Source organism: Nuphar pumila, chromosome 3, assembly GCF_984573655.1.
Source record: "Nuphar pumila chromosome 3, dmNupPumi1.hap1.1, whole genome shotgun sequence".
Taxonomy (NCBI): Eukaryota; Viridiplantae; Streptophyta; class Magnoliopsida; order Nymphaeales; family Nymphaeaceae; genus Nuphar; species Nuphar pumila.
Window position 1 is genome coordinate 50,477,001 of NC_143251.1, and position 19,375 is coordinate 50,496,375.

Consider the following 19,375-nt stretch of genomic DNA (forward strand, 5'->3'; position numbering starts at 1 on the left):
AAATGTTGGACGTAAATGACCCTGGGTGCATTGACTGCACCCACGGTCAGGTTGACCACATCGGGTGCGGGTGCGGGTGCGGCACCTAGTTGAAGAGTCCCTGTGACATAGGTTTGGTGATAAATCTTGGGAAAATATCAGGGCTTAAAAATAACAAAAAGTAAGAAAATATCATGTTTAGACAAAAAAAATACATAAATAATAAAGGAAAATATTAGGGCTTAAAGATAACAAAAAAGTAAGAAAATATCATGTTTAGACAAAAAATACATAAAAAATAAAAGAAATAAGTAAAAAATACTAAAGAAAGATGAAAAACATATTTAAAATGTAAAAAATAAATAAAAACGATAAAACTAATTGATAATATCATGATAATATCACACGATTTTCAAAATATTACAATATTTTACCTATTATTATCGTTTGCTGAATTTGCAGCCATAGTATCGTGATATTTTGAAAATATTGCCAATAGCTATGACTATGGTTAAAATAATTGTATAGAGGTGCATTATGCTCTTTTGTAGATTGTCTTCCCTAGGTATATTTTTGTCCTTTTACCCTCTGAAATAGAGTGGCCTTTTTTATATTCATGAGTACCCTTTTTATCTAGGGCTTTATAAGGGCATTTGTGTCCGTATTTTCATTCTATTATCTGTCCTTGTATATGCTATTGTATTGAAAACATGTAAGTGAATGAAGGACCTCGTTACCTTGCACTCCATTGCCTTTGCACTTGTGAACTGAGAATTGTAATGATGTTTAACTTGCCATTCTAATAAAACAAAAGGCATGTCTCTCTCAAACATGCCACTCGCCTTTTTTCTTACTTCCTCTTTCTCATCTTATTTTTTCTCTTCCATTTACCAAAAATGTTCAACTAAGCAGTCATGCTACCTCTTAGAACTGCTACAATCATTCACCAAGAAATGGTTACCACTAGCTTGGTGTCAACATGTCACTCTCTTGGTGAGAATTTCATCCTGGCACTTTTAAAATGCATGGTTGCATAGTCTTTTATTTAATGATATTTATGTAATGTGCTCATGGTGTTGGTGTTCGATTGACGGTCTAAGAGTGTTCGAGGATCGTTGCTTGGAGCATTGCATCTACTTCCTTCTACCTTCTACCTTCTACCTTCTACCTTATTCACTTCCTTCTTCGTCTCTTTCTTCTCTCTCATAGCCATGGAGGACAAGGAAGTAGTCAACTTTCTTCCTTACAAACTCAATTCATCCAATGATATGGTGTGATCCAATTCTATGAAATACCATATATATGGAAAATGTTTGTGGGGATTAGTTGATAGTTTCGAAAAGGAGTCTGAACTAATTCTCACCAAAATTGAGAATGAGAAAACGATGGACCTTCAAGGAGACGATAAAATGAAAGCTATTGAGGATTACGAGAAGAAATGTAAGGAGTCGAAGATGGGCCACCAAAAAGTTATGATGTGGCTCATTAATAGTGTGGATGTCTTGATGTGTTCGGATCTTACCAAATTCGAATATGCCAACCAAGCTTGGGAGTTCCTCAAGAGGATGTTCTCTTTGAGGGACATTGCTCACGTCATCTTCAAAATAGAGTTTGGACCATGCAAAAATTGGACATGACAATTAGAGAGTATTATGGGACCTTCTCCCAACTTTGGGATGAACTTTCCATGTTGGAGCCTAAATGGCATTGCTTGGTTGACATTTAACTTCGTCAAAATAAAATCAAGGTGGAGTAATTCTTTCAATACATTAATGGCCTTAGACTAGAGTTTCACCAAGTGAAATCATCATTGCTTCATAGAAGTGGCATTCCGACTATAGATGAAACCTTTGAGGAGTTAGCCATGAAAGAAAATAGGTTGAAAAACTTTGGACAATCTAAGAGGAGGAGATCCCGTTCTAGCCGTTTCTAGGCTGGGCTCCAGCATCAAAACTTACAACCCTCGATCACTCGAACCACCTCCACACAGTCCTCAACCTCAAGAGCCTACCATGTAATGAAATATAAAAAGTGCACAAATAGATGCCACTATGGGCTTACAAGATTACAAGAATGTGCACAAAGATAACGAGCTTCTTATGGGCAAATACAAACAAGAACACAAGCCACTTATGGCAAGAACACATAAAATAAAAAAATATATATTGAAGAAAATGCTTAAGAAAAGCATTGCACGAATATGGGAGAGATCCCATATTTATAAGGGATTCAAACAACAAAGGGGGCTAGAACAACTAAACAATATAAAAAGAAAAAGAAAATTTAAAATACAAAAATGCCCCTAATGGGCACCACATATTACACAACTGTGAAATGACCAAGATGCCCTTAATGGGCATAACCTATTACATATACAAAACAGATAAAAATAACTATATCTACACACATATATATACACATACATACACATGGTATATATATATATATATATATATATATATATATATATATATATATATATATATATATATATATATATATATATATATATATATATACAAGTTAACAAAGACAACATTACAATTTTGCTGACTGATTTGGTTCCCATGAACAAAACTTCAAGAGATCAAGAGCCAAGGCCCTGATACCATTTAATGAAGGCAATATCCAAAGTAAAAGATCACATTACCTCTTATGGGCAAGAGCACAAGTGCACTAAGGCACTCACAAGAACACGAGCGCATACACTTAAAAAACATATTTTATTGATGGTATAAAATGCATTAAACATGCATAGTCCTACAAATGGGGGAGATCCCCTTTATATACACAAGGGCCAAACCAACTAGCCGTTAATGGCTAGAAATACTAACCAGTTAGACTAGTCTTAACGGCTAGTTGGCTACATCCAAGAAACAAAAAATAAAGAAACATATTTACAAAAAAGAAAAAGAAAAATTACACTTATATCCTAAGTACAGTCTACAATAAAAAATAATATATATATATATATATATATATAGTATTTAACAATAACGTCAATTGTATGCAATTGAAACCTAAAAAAATGTGAAGGGCAATGTATGCAGACTAGGTCAATCACCTTGACCCAATAAATGAGGCAACTCAATCAACTCAGGCAAGTCTGGGTCAGCCTGCTGGGATAGTAAATTTTGCTTAATAGTTAACTTTGTCCCTGTATACCTCTTGGCAACTTGGATCATGAGCAATAGCTATGAGATAATTCATCCATTGCATGATGCAGTTAAACTTGTATAAGAGCCTCATGTTGGTTTTACTAAATACTCATAAAATTTTCCAATCATAATTTCCGTTTAACTTTCTCTAGATTCTAAAAGAATAGCACTTAAGGTTAACTGTGGCATCTAATGTTAACGTGCTCTCAGTAAGTTTATATGTGTGGTTCTCACTCCTTGTGCATTAGGTATCTAAAATCTCAAGAACATTTTGTAGGTAAACATTTCGTTGTTGTCTAACTAGATGAATATTCAATGTACAACAAAACTGTATGCTCTTACCTCAAAGTTCTTAGTATTCAACATTTGAAGTTCACATATATCTTAAAAAAAATGTGATCTTCTAGTGTAGGCCATTGGGAGCTGATAGAGATGGTCATTGATTGTTCTCTCTCTCTCTCTCTCTTTTTCTTCTGGTGAAAGAAAAAAGTAATGTGTGAATAGAACCCTGGGCTTGACTATTGATCTGTTAATTTTCTCTTTTTGCAGTTCCCTCGGTAGATGTTTTTCCTGATATTGTTGAACATTGCATCCCTGGTGAACTAATTGTTGGAGTTGGTGATATTGCTATAAATCGTGGTAGAAAAGCTGTTGTTCTAGAAGTTCTAAATAAAGCAGACAGACCGATTCAGGTAAATTTACTTTGTTTAGGTTATCTTAGTCGGATTGTGTCAGTCTGTGACATTTGGTAAGTGCATAAATTTTTTTATTTCTAGTGATATCATATTCTTTCTGGTTCAAGTGTATATTGATCCCTAACATGTTATGGTTATGGTGAATCAAATTTCAAGCTAATCTAATGTTGAAAATTAATTCAGGGACATGGTAAACACATGAACTTTCAAGAAATGGAGGAGAAAATGAGAGGAAACAGAACCACTTATTAAATTTAGACATGCCTCGGGAACCGGGCACAAATATAGAGAAGATGAAGAAGCATGAGGGAATAGGGAGATGCTACAGCCAAAGGAGACACCCAAGATAGATCCCCTAGGATGTCCCTAATACCAATATATATACCTGGTTTTTATGTTGGATTACATAAATACCCCTTATAAGTACAAACACATACAACCTTGTATTGTATAATATCTGGACAAAAATACCTCTGTTTTACACACCTATTCTTATCACTATCCCTCAAACTGGACTTGGGCCCCCATGGACAGTTTGCCTTTAAGATACTAATGTTGCACAATAAATAGCTTTGTAAAATGATCCACAACTTTATTCATCCCTTGAATAAAGATGGGCTGCAACACTTTACTCTCAGTTTTTTCACAAACAAAATGCATAACTATATCCATGTGTTTCATTTTTCCATGTTGCACAGGATTATTAGCTATTGCAACAACACTTTTGTTGTCCTAGAAGAAAAAGGATCTCCCAATACTTTGATGTAAGGACACTAGCAAATACCTTGTCCATAAAATTTCTGATGTCACTGATGCCATTGCTCTATATTCTGCTTCCATATTTGATTGAGCACCGTCCTTTGCTTTCTACTAGATCAAGATATCATATTTGTCCCAAGAGAAACATCATAACCAGTAACAAATCGTCTAGAAATCAGATGCGCCGCCCAATCAGCATCCGAATAAGCCATGCCAACAAGTGGCAATGATTCACCTCGATCAGCAAGTCTCTTATATATTAAACCATCTGCAATAGTCCCTTTAATATACCTAAGAATTCTAAAGTTTCTTGAGATCTATGCCTGCCTAGGAAATCATGCCTTGAGAGAGAAGAAAGAGAGGAGCAGATGTGAGCAGCCAACAGAGAGGACAACCCACCATGGTAGGGTTCGCGTCCTTGATATGTATATTATTATATCTCAAAGTAAAAAAATGCCCTTGGCAAGAATACACAGGAACGTGTATGTCCTAACTAACTTGAATGACTATATTACTCTTTACAACATGGTTATTCTTAACACTCCCCCTCGAACTGTACATGGTCTTGCACCATGGACAGTTTGCTCTTCAAGAACCAATGCCTATAAACTGAAAGGGGCTTTGTAGATAAATTGGCTATTTGCTGCCCACTTGTGAAATACATTGGCTGAATCTCATTATCTTCTACCCTTTCTCGCACAATTTTTTAATCAAGTTCAACATGATTCATTTTTCAATGTTGAACAGGATTGGTGGAGATGGCTATTGCAAGCCCATGTACAGTTTGCTCTTCAAGAACCAATGCCTATAAACTGAAAGGGGCTTTGTACATGAATTGGCTATTTTCTGCTTACTTGTGACAAACAGTGGCTGAATCTCTCTGTCTTCTACCTTTTCATGCACAAAGTTTTGATAAGGTTCCACATGCTTCATTTTTCCATGTTGAACCGGATTGGTGGAGATGGCTGTGCTTCTGTTGTCTCAATATAACACTGACCTTCCTATTCTTTGATGAAGGGTCACAACAAAATGAGGTGTCCATGACACTTCAGCTGTCACTGCTGCCATAGTCCTATACTTTGCCTACATGCTTGATCGTGCCACTGTTCTTTGTCCCTTGCTGGACCAAGCGACTAGATGAGTTCCCCAATATACGCCATACATCTGAATTTTTTCGGCTGATCAAGCAACTTATCATCTTCTTGATTTTCTTGTAGTTTAGTGTTTTGGGTCATAGGAGTTTTAGCCGGCTTGTGCTGTAACATACCACTATACTTGAAGAAGATCCTGATCTATGTCACACGGACTCGGCTAGGGGGTCGACACACCCGCGTCGACATGCCCCGACATGGGTGCGGACACGGGTGCGACTTCGGACACGGTCAACCAAGTGTCAGACTCGGTCAACGCACTGAGGCTGAGTCCGTCCATATTTTCGACTCGGTCAACTTTGACCAAGTCTATTTTGTTTATTTTAAGGCAAAAAACTAAAAAAACTATTTTTTTATATATTTTAAAAAAAATTATATATATAGCCAAGTCTTATTATTGTTATATATATATATAGTCGTGTCCCCTAATGGGCACAACTTTGACCGAGTCTTATTATTGTTATATATATATATTTAAAAATATATATACATATATATAACCAAGTCCCTGTGTTCAAAATTTTTGAAATTGTGTCGCACCCGCACCCGCACCCGCACCCGCACCCGCACCCATGTGACATAGATCCTGATCATACTTAGACTGCGTTAGAATCGACTCCTTTCCCTAATCAACTTGCACTCTTAAGAAATATCTCAAGTTTCCCAGATCCTTCATATGAAATCTATCATGTAAGATTCATTTCAAGTCTTGAATTCGTGCAACATCATTTTCAGTAATTACAATATCATCTACATAAACCAAAATAATTGTCACCTCTAGAATCAGGATGCACGAACAAAGAATAATCAGAATGGCTTCCTATGAATCCAAGAGATCTGACCACACCACTAAAGGTCTCAAACCAAGCCCTGGAGGCTTGTTTTAAACCATAGATAGCCTTATTCAACTTTTACAAAGTGCCTTGTGGATTTGCCTATGGTTTTTCAGGAGGATGCTCTATGTAGACATCTTGATATAAGTCTCCATGAAGAAATGCGTTCTACACATCTAGTTGATGAAGAGGCCATCCATATGCTGCATGCCATGGCAACCTTTTTGTCATCTGCGGTGTGTGATACTTGAAGTATTGCTCCGCCCTATAGATTCAATTCAACGAATCATCACTAGTGTATTTTGGAAACTCCAAGCGTGATTTTCGAAAAGATGACACACTGTCACACGATGCCGAGGAACTTCCTGCCCCTAGACTCCCATGATTTATCATCGTAGAGCCAATTATAGCCCCCGAGGTCTCCATTTTTTGGCCAAATGCTGGATTGAATGCACTGGAGGTTTATTCACCACCACCATCACTCCTGAGGGTGAGAATTTGCGAGAAAATTGTTTCTCAACATAATTCTTAAAGTGCTGGAAGGTAGGAAAGACTTGATCTTTGGATTTGAGGAAAAATATCCAGGTATATTCACCAATGTTGTTAGTATTGTAATGAAATCAAGCGGAAAGCAAACCACAATGTGCACAAGCACAAGTACAATTCCTACAAGGTACAATACAAATGCCAAAGGCAATATAAAAGCACATAAGTGCATACAATGGCTACAAAAAGCCTAAATGTGCATAAGCACAAGTCCGGAAAGGGAGAAAAGACAAGCCAATCAATGGCTAATACATAACATTACAAGAGACATCAATGTGCTTGTAACACCCCAAAATCCTTAACCCGAAAATACGTGTAATTTTTTCTTTGTGATAGAGTAAACAACGAAAAATATTCTTTTTAGTTTTGGGTTAACAAATCTTGGGTGGGTTATAGGTAAATACATAACCATAAGGACGAGATCCAATTCCTATTGGACTTGGGTCCAAGCCCACACACATTGATTCCAACTACGAATTCGATATCCAAATACCATTCATTATCAAACCGTAATTGAATTGAAATTATCAAATGTATAAAGTTGGCATTCAAAAAATACTAAAAGGGTTTCAACGTTCATCCAATATCAAGTCCAGAAAAATGAAAAGATAAGATGTGGTTCTTTGATTCCGCCGCCCCATCCGGCCATCTCCCGCAACATCTACTCATCTGCTAAAAATGTAAAAACATAAGGGGTCAGACTCATCAAGTCTGGTAGGTTAACAATAACCCCATATTATTGTACAAAACTAAAACATACACACCAAGTTACAAGATAAATTCATAAACATCATAAACAATTACCATTTCATATTACCAATCATTCAAGTTCACTCCATATGAACATGCCATAATATCTCAGATCAATGTCAATCCATGATTTCATAAACCAACTCAAGGATATCTAATAACATGCAACATTCTCAAAATATGCAAATAACAAATCTTAAGAACATTTTAACTTATGCCTGGAAGATCAACTATGGAAGCTATACATCTTCTTAGACAACTTATTGAGAGATATAAAGAGAGGAACAAAGATTTGCATATGGTTTTTATTGATTTGGAGATGGCATACAATAGAGTACCTAGGGACGTTCTCTGGTGGACAATGATGAAGAAAGGTGTTTTTCTCAAGTACATTAGTATAATTAAAGATATGTATGAAGGAGTAGTAATCAATGTCCGCACTTGTGGAGGGGTGACAACCAATTTTCCTATAACGGTTGGGTTACATCAAGGATCTGCTTTAAGCCCTTTCCTATTTGCTATAGTGATGGATGAGCTTACGAGATCAATTCAAGAAAAAGTGCCGTGGTGTATGTTGTTTGCTGATGATATTGTTTTTATTGATGAGTCTAGAGCTGGGGTTAATGCTAAGTTAGAATTATGGAGACAGACATTGGAAGCAAGAGGTTTTAAGTTGAGTAAGAGTAAGACAAAATATATGGAATGTCGGTTTAGTAAGCAACAAAGTAGTGATGGGAGTGTAGTGAAGCTTGGTGAGCAAGAAATACCGGTGGATGATTGTTTCAAATATTTGGGATCTATCATTCAAAAGTATGGAGAAATTGATGGAGATGTAAATCATAGGATAAAGGTTGGGTGGATAAAATGAAAAAGTGCAACTAGAGTGTTGTGCGATCGTAGAATGCCATTGTGGTTGAAGGAAAAGTTTTGTAGGACGACTATTAGGCCCGCTTTACTATATGGTACGAAATGTTGGGCTGCCAAGAGACATCATATTAAAAAAATGAGTGTAGCTGAAATGCGTATGCTTAGATGGATGTGTGGAAATACAATAAAAGATAAGATTCAGAACAAGGAGATACATAAGAAGGTAGGCGTTGCACCCATTGAAAATAAGATGAGAGAAAATCGTTTACGGTGGTTTGGACATATTCGACGAAGGCCTAATGATGCTCCAGTTAGAAGGATGGAGAAATGGGAAAATATATTAGTTAAAAGAGGTCGGGGTAGGCCTAGGAAGACTTGGATGGAGATGATATGAAAGGATATGAATGCTTTGAACCTCACCGAGGACATGACATTGGATAGAAATGATTGGAGGAGAAGGATTCATGTGGAAGACCCAAAATGATTTTCTTTTTTGGTTCATATCGCCGACCCCAATTGTTTTGGGATGAAGGCGTAGTAGTTGTTGTTGTGTTGTAAGAACATTTCAAGAGGGGCAATCCTGGACCCAACTGCAAAATTTTTGAAATTTGTACTTAAACCCTGAAATTGACTTTTTGTCCTTCAGGAATTTGAGTTTTTAGATATTTTTAATGAATTGAAACACGGGGTATTTTCTTATTTACATGTATGTGAATAATAAGGCCAGGGAATTGCATGGAAATAAGTAGGAAGACCAGTGGTCAAATGATCATTTCACCCCCAGCCTCCCAACTGTCCGAACGAGTTTTCTCCACATAGGGGTGCCGATCTGATCTTCGTAGCATATGAACCAATGTACCACATCCTCATCCAAATAGATTGTGGCCATGACAACCCTTTTGTCATATGCGGTGTGTGATACTTGAAGTATTGCTTCGCCCTATAGATTCAATTCAACGAATCATCACTAGTGTATTTTGGAAACTCCAAGCGTGATTTTCGAAAAGATGACGCACTGTCACACGATGCCGAGGAACTTTCTGCCTCTAGACTCCCATGATTTTTCATCGTAGAGCCAATTGTAGCCCCCGAGGTCTCCATTTTTTTGGCCAAACGCTGGATTGAGGCATTCACCTGCTGCAAACTCCTGCATGCTCACATTAAGCTCAGCTAGGGTAGAGCTCACATGCTGCATATCCCCTTCTAGGGATGTCTGTCATGCACACTCTCTCGATCTCTCCGATCTATACTCTTCTCGCCATGATTGGTCCTAGATAGAGCTCCAATATCAAGTTGTAAGGAGTCGGCTTCGATTTCTTGCCTGATTTCCCTATTTTCACCCGAATCGTTTAACTCGGGAAAGAAGATGAGTGTTCACCGTAACCCACCCTAGTGAGCACTATACATCTTAGTTACATTTATTTGTATCGGCTTGTAACAAATTTACACACCTATGCTCTGGGAGAAAATTTATCTCGTTGAGATGAATCCGCATGAACATAGAATAGACTTCCAAAAGCTTTTAATTTGGTATAATCTAGTTACATTTATTTGTATTGACCTGTAACAAATCTACACACGTGTGCTCTGGGAGAAAATTTATCTCGCTGAGATGAATCCGCATGAACATAGAATAGACTTCCGAAAGCTTTTAATTTGGTATAATCTGGTTGAAGCCCATACAACATGAAATATAGGGACTCCCCTTTCAGCGATGTTAAGGGCATATGATTTATAAGATATACCACCAAATGAAAAGCTTCTGTCCACATGTCCAACTTTAATCTAGACTCTATCATCATGGTAAGAGCCGTCTCAACAATATGACTGTTTTCTTTCCGCAACATCGTTCTATGCTTGTGTCCTGGGACAACTCAATTCACACAAGATGCCATTATCATGTAAAAATTGTTTGAGGTGACCAAATATGTATTCACCGCCCCATCACTAAGTAGGGTAAGAATTTTATGAGAAAACTAAGTTTCAATATATGCTTTAAACCACTCTCATTGATATCACCCATATTTTTAAAATATCATGATATTATTGGCAAATCTAGGTCAATCGATATTAATGGTAAAATATTGTGATATTTTCAAAATATCGTGATAATATTGTGATATTTTTGAAAAAAGACTTATTTTATATATTTTAAGCCTAATTTTTATATTCTTTTGTATTTTAAAAGCTTTTCAAAGTTATATTCCTTATATTTTCCAAGAATAACTTTTATTTTTTTATATTTCTTATTACTTTCATATTTTTTGTATTTTTAAAACTCCTGAGATTTTTAACTTTTGAAAATCTCTCTGAGAAATACGTTTGCCAATATATTACCTTGAACGATATAGGTGACTGCTTTAAACCTTTTGAAGACATCGAACACTTGATATTTAGATTTTAAGAAAATGATCTAAGTGTAACGAGAATAGTCATCTACAAAAATAACATAATAATGAGATCTTGAGAGAGACATAATTAGGGCAGGTCCCCAAACATCAGAATGTGTAAGCTCAAAAGTATACACAGCTATAAGAAGAATCATTTATCACTTGCTTGAGTATTTTTTGGATCCGATCTCATAAGTGTTCGTGCATTTGCATCCCTTAAAGTTGCAACTGTTTGTCGTCTCCTTCAGGTGGAGTGAAACTGACAGAAATATAAGCGGGATCAAGACTTGAGGGCAAGTCTTCTCCAACTCGGGGAGAATGATGCAGGAGTGGAGCGATGTATATTCGGGCTTACTTCATTTATTGGATCACTAAAGATCTATATTATTTAATTTAGATATTTTAATATTCAAATCATTTTATAATGGATCTTGGATTTGATATTTAGATTTAATTAGATTAGGATAATTAAGATAAGTTTTATGTTTTTAGGAGTTTATCAGTTTAGAATGTTTATTTGGATTGAAATTTGGGAGACCTCATCTATAAAAGGATTTGAGCTTTATGTAGAAAACAAAGTTGAAATTGATATGAGAATCCCAGTTAATTTTCAACTTATTTGATTGATTCCATGATTTGTATTAATTTTTCTGCATTTTCAGTTTTTTTTTCATATTTTCCAGCTTTTCCTAGATAATCTTGTAGTTGATAAATTTTTCTCGTAAATCACCTAATTCAATTGCTTGCAATAACTAATTTATGAAAACTATACTCTTGTTATCAAGAAACTAATTCCGAATGTCTAAATCTAATTACAAAAACATGTGACTAATTATTAACTTAACTAACTTTAATTATGAAAACTAAAATTTATTATTCAAATAATTAACTTAAGGCTGACCAAATCCTAATTATTAAAACTATAATTACTTACAAAACTAAATTTAAGAAAATCTAATTACTTAAACTATAACTAATCACTTACCTGATGCAAAGCTCCTCAGGCTGACCAGCGCTCTCTCTCTTCTTTTCGTACCCTCTAGGGATATTTATAGATGGGCTATGGCAGCAAAGGGGGGGGGGGCTGGGGGTTGGGAGGTGTTAAAATATGTATTCGTAATATAATGAATATATATATAATTTTGTTGTAACAAGTAATGCCCATCAAGGGCATTTTAGTCTTTTTACTTTTCGTATATGGGTCTGTCCTATAGGGACAATTTTGTATTTATTTTTGTTTTTTTTTATATTTTTTGTAATTGCCTTGGTTTTGAGGGCTTCTTTTAGTTAGGTTCTTTTCGGATTAGTCAACATAGAGTTGACTAGTCAATAGAGCTATTGGAACCAAGGTTGTAAGTATCGTATCGTTACTCTATCCGTCGGGCCCAAAATAACACTGTATCTTATCGTAAATGTATCATAAATTTTTAATATTTAAAATAATATAAAAAAATCAGAAAAAATTACCAAAAAATTCTAAAAAAAATCATATCACATAAAACAATGATGAATTACATAAAATACAACCATAAAATCATATATGAAGGCAATTACATAATTTAAAATTTTAATTAATAACAAACCATGCAACTAATAATTGACAAAGTAAATAAAAGGCAACTACATAATTTAAATTTTAAACACAATTAAATCCTTAACTAACAATATTAAATTTACATACAAGTCATACTAAAATGTCATAATAACTAAACTAATAAGAGTTCATGATAACTAAAAATATTACATTTAACCAACATCTTATATACCAATCTTTATCTCTAAAGTTCTAAACTATAAAGATCCTAAAAGTAAACTATCTTCTAGAGCCTATTTGCCAAACATTAGGACAATATTTTCTCAATGTTGCGTCCAACTACTGTGTGGTGATCTCTTTATCTTCGGTCAGTTTTTGGCAATTGGGTCATCATCATCATCTTCAGAATTTGGAACAGTTGAAAGTCCTTCATTTTTGCATCTTTGTAAAATTCTTCTTCTTTAAATTTCTTTTAGTTCAACAATAACACCAGTGTGAAAAGTGGTAGGAATTGATGGAGAATCACGTGGAGGTACATTTTGATCTTAACCTGCAATATGTTCCTTAAATCTATGCAGTCTACTTCTAACAATAGCATTAGAAAACAGAATTCTTAAATTCAATGGTGACCCTAGTCTGTAATAAAGTATACGAAAGAATCAAGAATGCAAATGCATTCACAATGTCCAACAATGGACTTGGCACAAAGGCACAGAAAGAGGAAATCCACTAAGGGATAATACGAAAGGCCTTACAAGAAGGCTACACATAAAAATAATACTCTTTTTATTAAAAGAGGAGCTCTACAAGTCATAAAAAGCACAAGGGGGAATACCCCTATTTATACATTCAAGGGATCACAAGGGGGCTCCCAATAAAGTCGTTGGGAGCCCCCCAATAGTCACATTTGTGACCGTTGGGGGCCCCAACGACTCTATGGTGGGGCCCCCTATGTTGCTTAAAAAAAATAAAAAAGAAAAAAAGAAAAAAGGGAAAAAAAAGAAATACAAAAAAGAAACGAAAAATAAATACCCCTATCGGGTATTATGCAAAAGACCATAATACCCCTATAAGGTATTATGGTGTATTTGAAGAAATATATATATATATATATATATGTATATATATATATTGATACATATGTTAACACCCCCCTAAAACTTTACAGGGAGATGACAAAAACTTTGCCAAGTAGAAACAAGAAGCGAGGAGCAGGAAACACTTTAGTGAAAAAGTCTGCAAGTTGATATTCGGATGTGACATATGACAGTGTAACTGTCCCACGAAGATACTCATCACGAACATAGTGACAGTCCATTTCTATATGTTTGGTGTGCTCATGAAAGGTGTGATTGCTGACAATATAGATGACACTTTTGTTGTCGCAGCAAAGCTTCAAAGCACCAAAAATTTCAACTCCCATATATTGAAGAAGACTTCGAAGCCACACAAGTTCCATTGTAGTAGTTGTCATAGATCGGTACTCAGCCTCAGTAGAAGATAACGAGACTTTCTGTTGTTTCTTGCATCTCCAAGCAATTAGAGAATCTTTTAGAAAGACACAAAAACCAGTAGTTGAGATTCTGTCATTTGGGTTTCCTCCCCGGTCAGCATCAGTATAAGCAAGCAAATTTAATGAAGTGAGTGAGGATAAAAATAACCCTTTATTTAGAGTGTTTTTGATGTAGCGAATGATCCGAAGAACGACACTCATATGCACAGTTGTAGGATCATGCTAAAATTGGCTAGCAGAGTGAACAACGTGAGCAATGTCTGGTATGGTGATAGTCAGATAGGTGAGAGATCCAATGAGTTGTCTGTAGGGTGTAGGATCTTCCAGTAGAACCCTATCCTCCAACCGTAGTTTAACATTGGTAACCTCTGGAGTCGCTACCTTTTTATCATCTGAAATTCCAGATTTGGAACATATATCTGCAGTAAGCTTCATCTGAGATAAAATATACCCTCGGGAAGAGTATGCAACTTTAATGCCAAGAAAATATCTGAGAAAGCCTAAATCAGACATATCAAAATTATCTTTTAACATATTTTTAACATTAATAATACCAATTTCATCATTGCCTATGATGATCATATCATCAACATAAAGTAAGAGAATTACAATACTATTACCTGCACTTTTAACAAAGAGAGCAGTGTCACTATAACATGAACGAAATCCCAACTTAATCATGATAGCACTAAATCTATCATACCAAGCCTTAGGGGCTTGTTTAAGACCATATAAAGCTTTTAATAGTTTAAGAGTTTGACCTTGTTTACCAGTAATTCCTGGCGGAGGATCCATATATACTTCTTCATTTAATTGGCCATTAAGAAAGACATTTTTAACATCTAATTGGAATATAGGCCATTTCTTAGATGAGGCTACAACAATCAGGGTTTTGACAGTAGTCATTCGAGCTACTGGAGCAAAAGTCTCCTCATAGTCAATGTCATATTTTTATGAATATCCCTTAGCTACTAATCTTGTTTTATAGCGTTCTAAGGAACCATCACTTTTTGTCTTAACTTTGTAAACCCAACCACATCCAATAGCTTTTTTATTTGGAGGAAATTGAACTATTTCTCAAGTTTTAGCCTTTTTAAAGCATCTAATTCTACCCTTATTGCTTCAATCCAATGTGATATATTTTTTGCTTGATTATAATGAGAGGGCTCATAGTATGAATGTAAGGCTATTAGACAAGCTCTATAATTTGGTGAGAGAGATTCATAAGAGACAAACCTATTAGGTGGAATTGATTCTCTAAAGGATCACGTAAAGGAAGTTTCTTCTAGAGGTTCGTTAAGTCGGGAGAATTTTTCTAAAGCACTAATAGGTTTCTCTTGCTTGAACTGGGTGTAGACATGAAGATTGTCACCATTCGTTGGTGATATTCCAATATTATATGTATCTTCATTATTATGTGTATCTTTTAATATTTTCGGATGACTTAAAGAGTCATTATTTATATCTTCTAAAAGATCATTTAGAAACATATATTCAATTTCATTTTGTTTGTCTAATATTTCAAATCCGTTCTCATCTTCTAAAAATGTCACATCTTTTGATACATATAACTTATTGTTTTTATAGTCAGAGCATCTATAGCCCTTTTGATTTTCACCATATCCTAAAAATACACATTCAATTGCTTTTGGTGATAATTTATCTCTTTTATATAAAAGAACAAAGCATTTACATCCAAAAATATGAAGACGATTGAAATCAGGTGGCATTTTAAAAAGTTTTTCATAAGGAGAGATGCTATTTAATTTTGAGGACGACATTCGATTGATTAAGTGGAGGTTAACACGGCTTCGGCCCAAATTTTTTTTGGAATATTTTTAGAAATAAATAATGATCTAGTGGTTTCTAAAATATGCCTATGTTTTCTTTCTGCTAGACCGTTTTGTTGGAGAGTTCTTGGGCATGATCTTTGATGACAGATGCCATGTTGTTTTAAACAACAACAAACAACAACAACTACGCCTTCATCCCAAAACAATTGGGGTCGGCGATATGAACCAACAAAGAAAATCATTCTGTGTCTTCCACATGAATCCTTCTCCTCCAATCATTTCTATCCAATGCCATGTCCTCGGTAAGGTTCAAAGCATTCATATCCTTTCTTATCATCTCCATTCAAGTCTTCCTAGGCCTACCCTGACCTCTTTTAACTAATATATTTTCCCATTTCTCCATCCTTCTAACTGGAGCATTATTAGGCCTTCGTCGAATATGTCCAAACCACCGTAAACGATTCTCTCTCATCTTATTTTCAATGGGTGCAACGCCTACCTTCTTACGTATCTCCTCGTTCCGAATCTTATCTTTTATTGTATTTCCACACATCCATCTAAGCATACGCATCTCAGCTACACTCATTTTTTGAATATGATGTCTCTTAGCAGCCCAACATTCCGTACCATATAGTAAAGCGGGCCTAATAGTCGTCCTATAAAACTTTCCCTTCAACCGCAATGACATTCTATGATCGCACAACACTCCAGTTGCACTTTTCCATTTCATCTACCCAACCTTTATCCTATGATTTACATCTCCATCAATTTCTCCATACTTTTGAATGATAGATCCCAAATATTTGAAACAGTCATCCACCGGTATTTCTTGCTCACCAAGCTTCACTACATTCCCATCACTACTTCGTTGCGTACTAAACCGACATTCCATATATTTTGTCTTACTCTTACTCAACTTAAAACCTTTTGCTTCCAATGTCTGTCTCCATAATTCTAACTTAGCATTAACCCTAGCTCTAGACTCATCAATCAAAACAATATCATCAGCAAACAACATACACCACGACACATTTTCTTGAATTGATCTTGTAAGCTCATCCATCACTATAACAAATAGGAAAGGGCTTAAAGCAGATCCTTGATGTAACCCAATCGTTATAGGAAAATTGGTTGTCACCCCTCCACAAGTGCAGACATTGGTTACTACTGTTAAATTGTAATTTATACGACAATGTATTTTCTATATATATTTTCTATATATAAAAGAAGATACATATACATATATATATTTCATATATGTATGTGTATTCATCTACTTGTATATATAAAATATATATTTCTTTATTGTATTGGCTGTAGGGGTATTTTAGTCATTTCTATATTTTACGCATATTCATGTTTTTGAATATGATTGTAATTCCTCCTTTTTATTTTTTTATTTTTGTAATTTTTTTCATTTCTTATTTTTGTTTTTTTTTATATAATGTTTTTGTACACAGTCAGTGGCTGACTGTGTTGAGTGTACAACAGTCAGCCATTGACTATGTACACAGTTTTAAAAATATAGACGTTGGGCTGATTCCCAACGTCTCTAATAAGAGCTGTTGGAAATAGCCCAACGTCTCTTAAGTTTGCTTATAAATAAGGGCTATGTGAGCCCATTGTATGTATGTATTAGAGTAAGGAGTTGTCTCCTTAAGCTTATAAACATTGTGCATTTATTGCACTTTCTTTGGTGTAAAGCTTATAAACACTGTGCATTTATTGCACTTCTTTTGTGGTTTAAAGCTTATAAACACTTCATTTATTTTGTGTATTGAGTATTTGAAGTATCAAGTTATTTGAAAACTTGATTGTTTGCATGGATTCTTCACATGGTATCAGAGCAAGGTTGGAGAAAAAAAAAGGATCGTGTGTATTCTCACTTTTTCGGGTGCCTCGAAAAACGTGCCCTCGATTTTTTTGGTGATTGAAGTTGATTCACTTGTTCATCCAATATTTTAGAAGACTCTTCTATCAAGAAAGGTAACTCCGCCTGTGTATAACTGTTTAGTTATACACTGCCGGTCCCAAGCCCGGATAAAGGAGTAGCCGAGACGCGTATGATGAGATGGATGTGTGGAAATACAATAAAAGATAAGATTCGGAACGAGGAGATACGTAAGAAGGTAGGCGTTGCACCCATTGAAAATAAGATGAGAGAGAATCGTTTGCGGTGGTTTGGACATATTCGACGAAGGCCTAATAATGCTCCAGTTAGAAGGATGGAGAAATGGGAAAATATATTAGTTAAAAGAGGTCGGGGTAGGCCTAGGAAGACATGGATGGAGGTGATAGGAAAGGATATGAATGCTTTGAACCTCACCGAGGACATGGCATTGGATAGAAATGAATGGAGGAGAAGGATTCATGTGGAAGACCCAGAATGATTTTCTTTGTTGGTTCATATCGCCGACCCCAATTGTTTTGGGATGAAGGCGTAGTAGTAGTTGTTGTTGTTGTTTCTTCTATCAAGAAAGGTCTAAAAATTCTTTGTGGTACGTATTCTTTTTCATCATCTCTCCTCTCTAATGGGTGAAAAAGACTCTCATTTTTCTCTCGGCTTCAAACTCAATGGTGTTAGTTTAGATCATGGATCCGACCCGCACCACATTGCAAGGATCCACCTAGGGATGCGTGGGCGGTGGCATGTTTGTAATTTAATTTTATTACTTGTGTAATGTTATACCCTGTACCACACTTATAAATAACAAGTAAAAAGGGAAAACCCTATTGCCGCTGACTCCTCTCCTCTCTCTTTATCTCATCTTTAACTCTTGCAGGTTGATATTTCTGACATGGTATCAAAGCACAGGCGCGGAAATCAATCATCTAGAAGGCCTATAAGGACCAGCACGTGCTTCTAAAGGACGTAGTCTTTATTTCTGTCTCTTTTCCTTAATCAGATTTCTTTATTTCTCTTTTTCTTAATCAGATTTCACGTCATTCTAGTTTCTCTTTTGATTCTTTTCTTTTTCAATATTTTTCTGGTACGCACGTCTTAATATTCTCTTTCGATCCTTTCAGTCTGCCGAATCTTTGTTTGTCTCCCCAAACTATTTCTAATATTTTTTTTTGGTTCGCACGTCACTATTCCTCTGTGTAACGTGTGTGCTGATATTATTTTCAGCACACAACATTGCTGTTTCTTTTTCTCTGTGTAACGTGTGTGCTGATATTATTTTCAGCACACAACATTGTTGTTTTTCCTCAATATACTGTTAGTACAGTCGGCATTCAATATTTTTCTGGTTCGCACGTCACTATTCTTCTGTGTAACGTGTGTGCTGATATTATTTTCATCACACAACATTGCTGTTTTTCCCTTAATACACTGTTAGTACAGTTTGGCTTCTCATTCTTCATATAATCCATGGATTCCAAGTTGAACCCTAGTTTTCTTACTC

At 35.5% G+C, this 19,375-nt stretch overlaps 1 protein-coding gene across 1 annotated transcript in view; it reads left to right on the top strand.

The window, feature by feature from the left end:
• The window catches only part of URE (urease), a 181,110-nt gene that overhangs the window by 50,255 nt on the left and 111,480 nt on the right, over window positions 1-19,375 (top strand). The window contains exon 5 of the mRNA XM_090001615.1: window positions 3,687-3,829. Within this exon, the coding sequence (XP_089857741.1) occupies window positions 3,687-3,829 (143 nt within the window). The remainder of the gene's footprint in view (window positions 1-3,686; window positions 3,830-19,375) is intronic.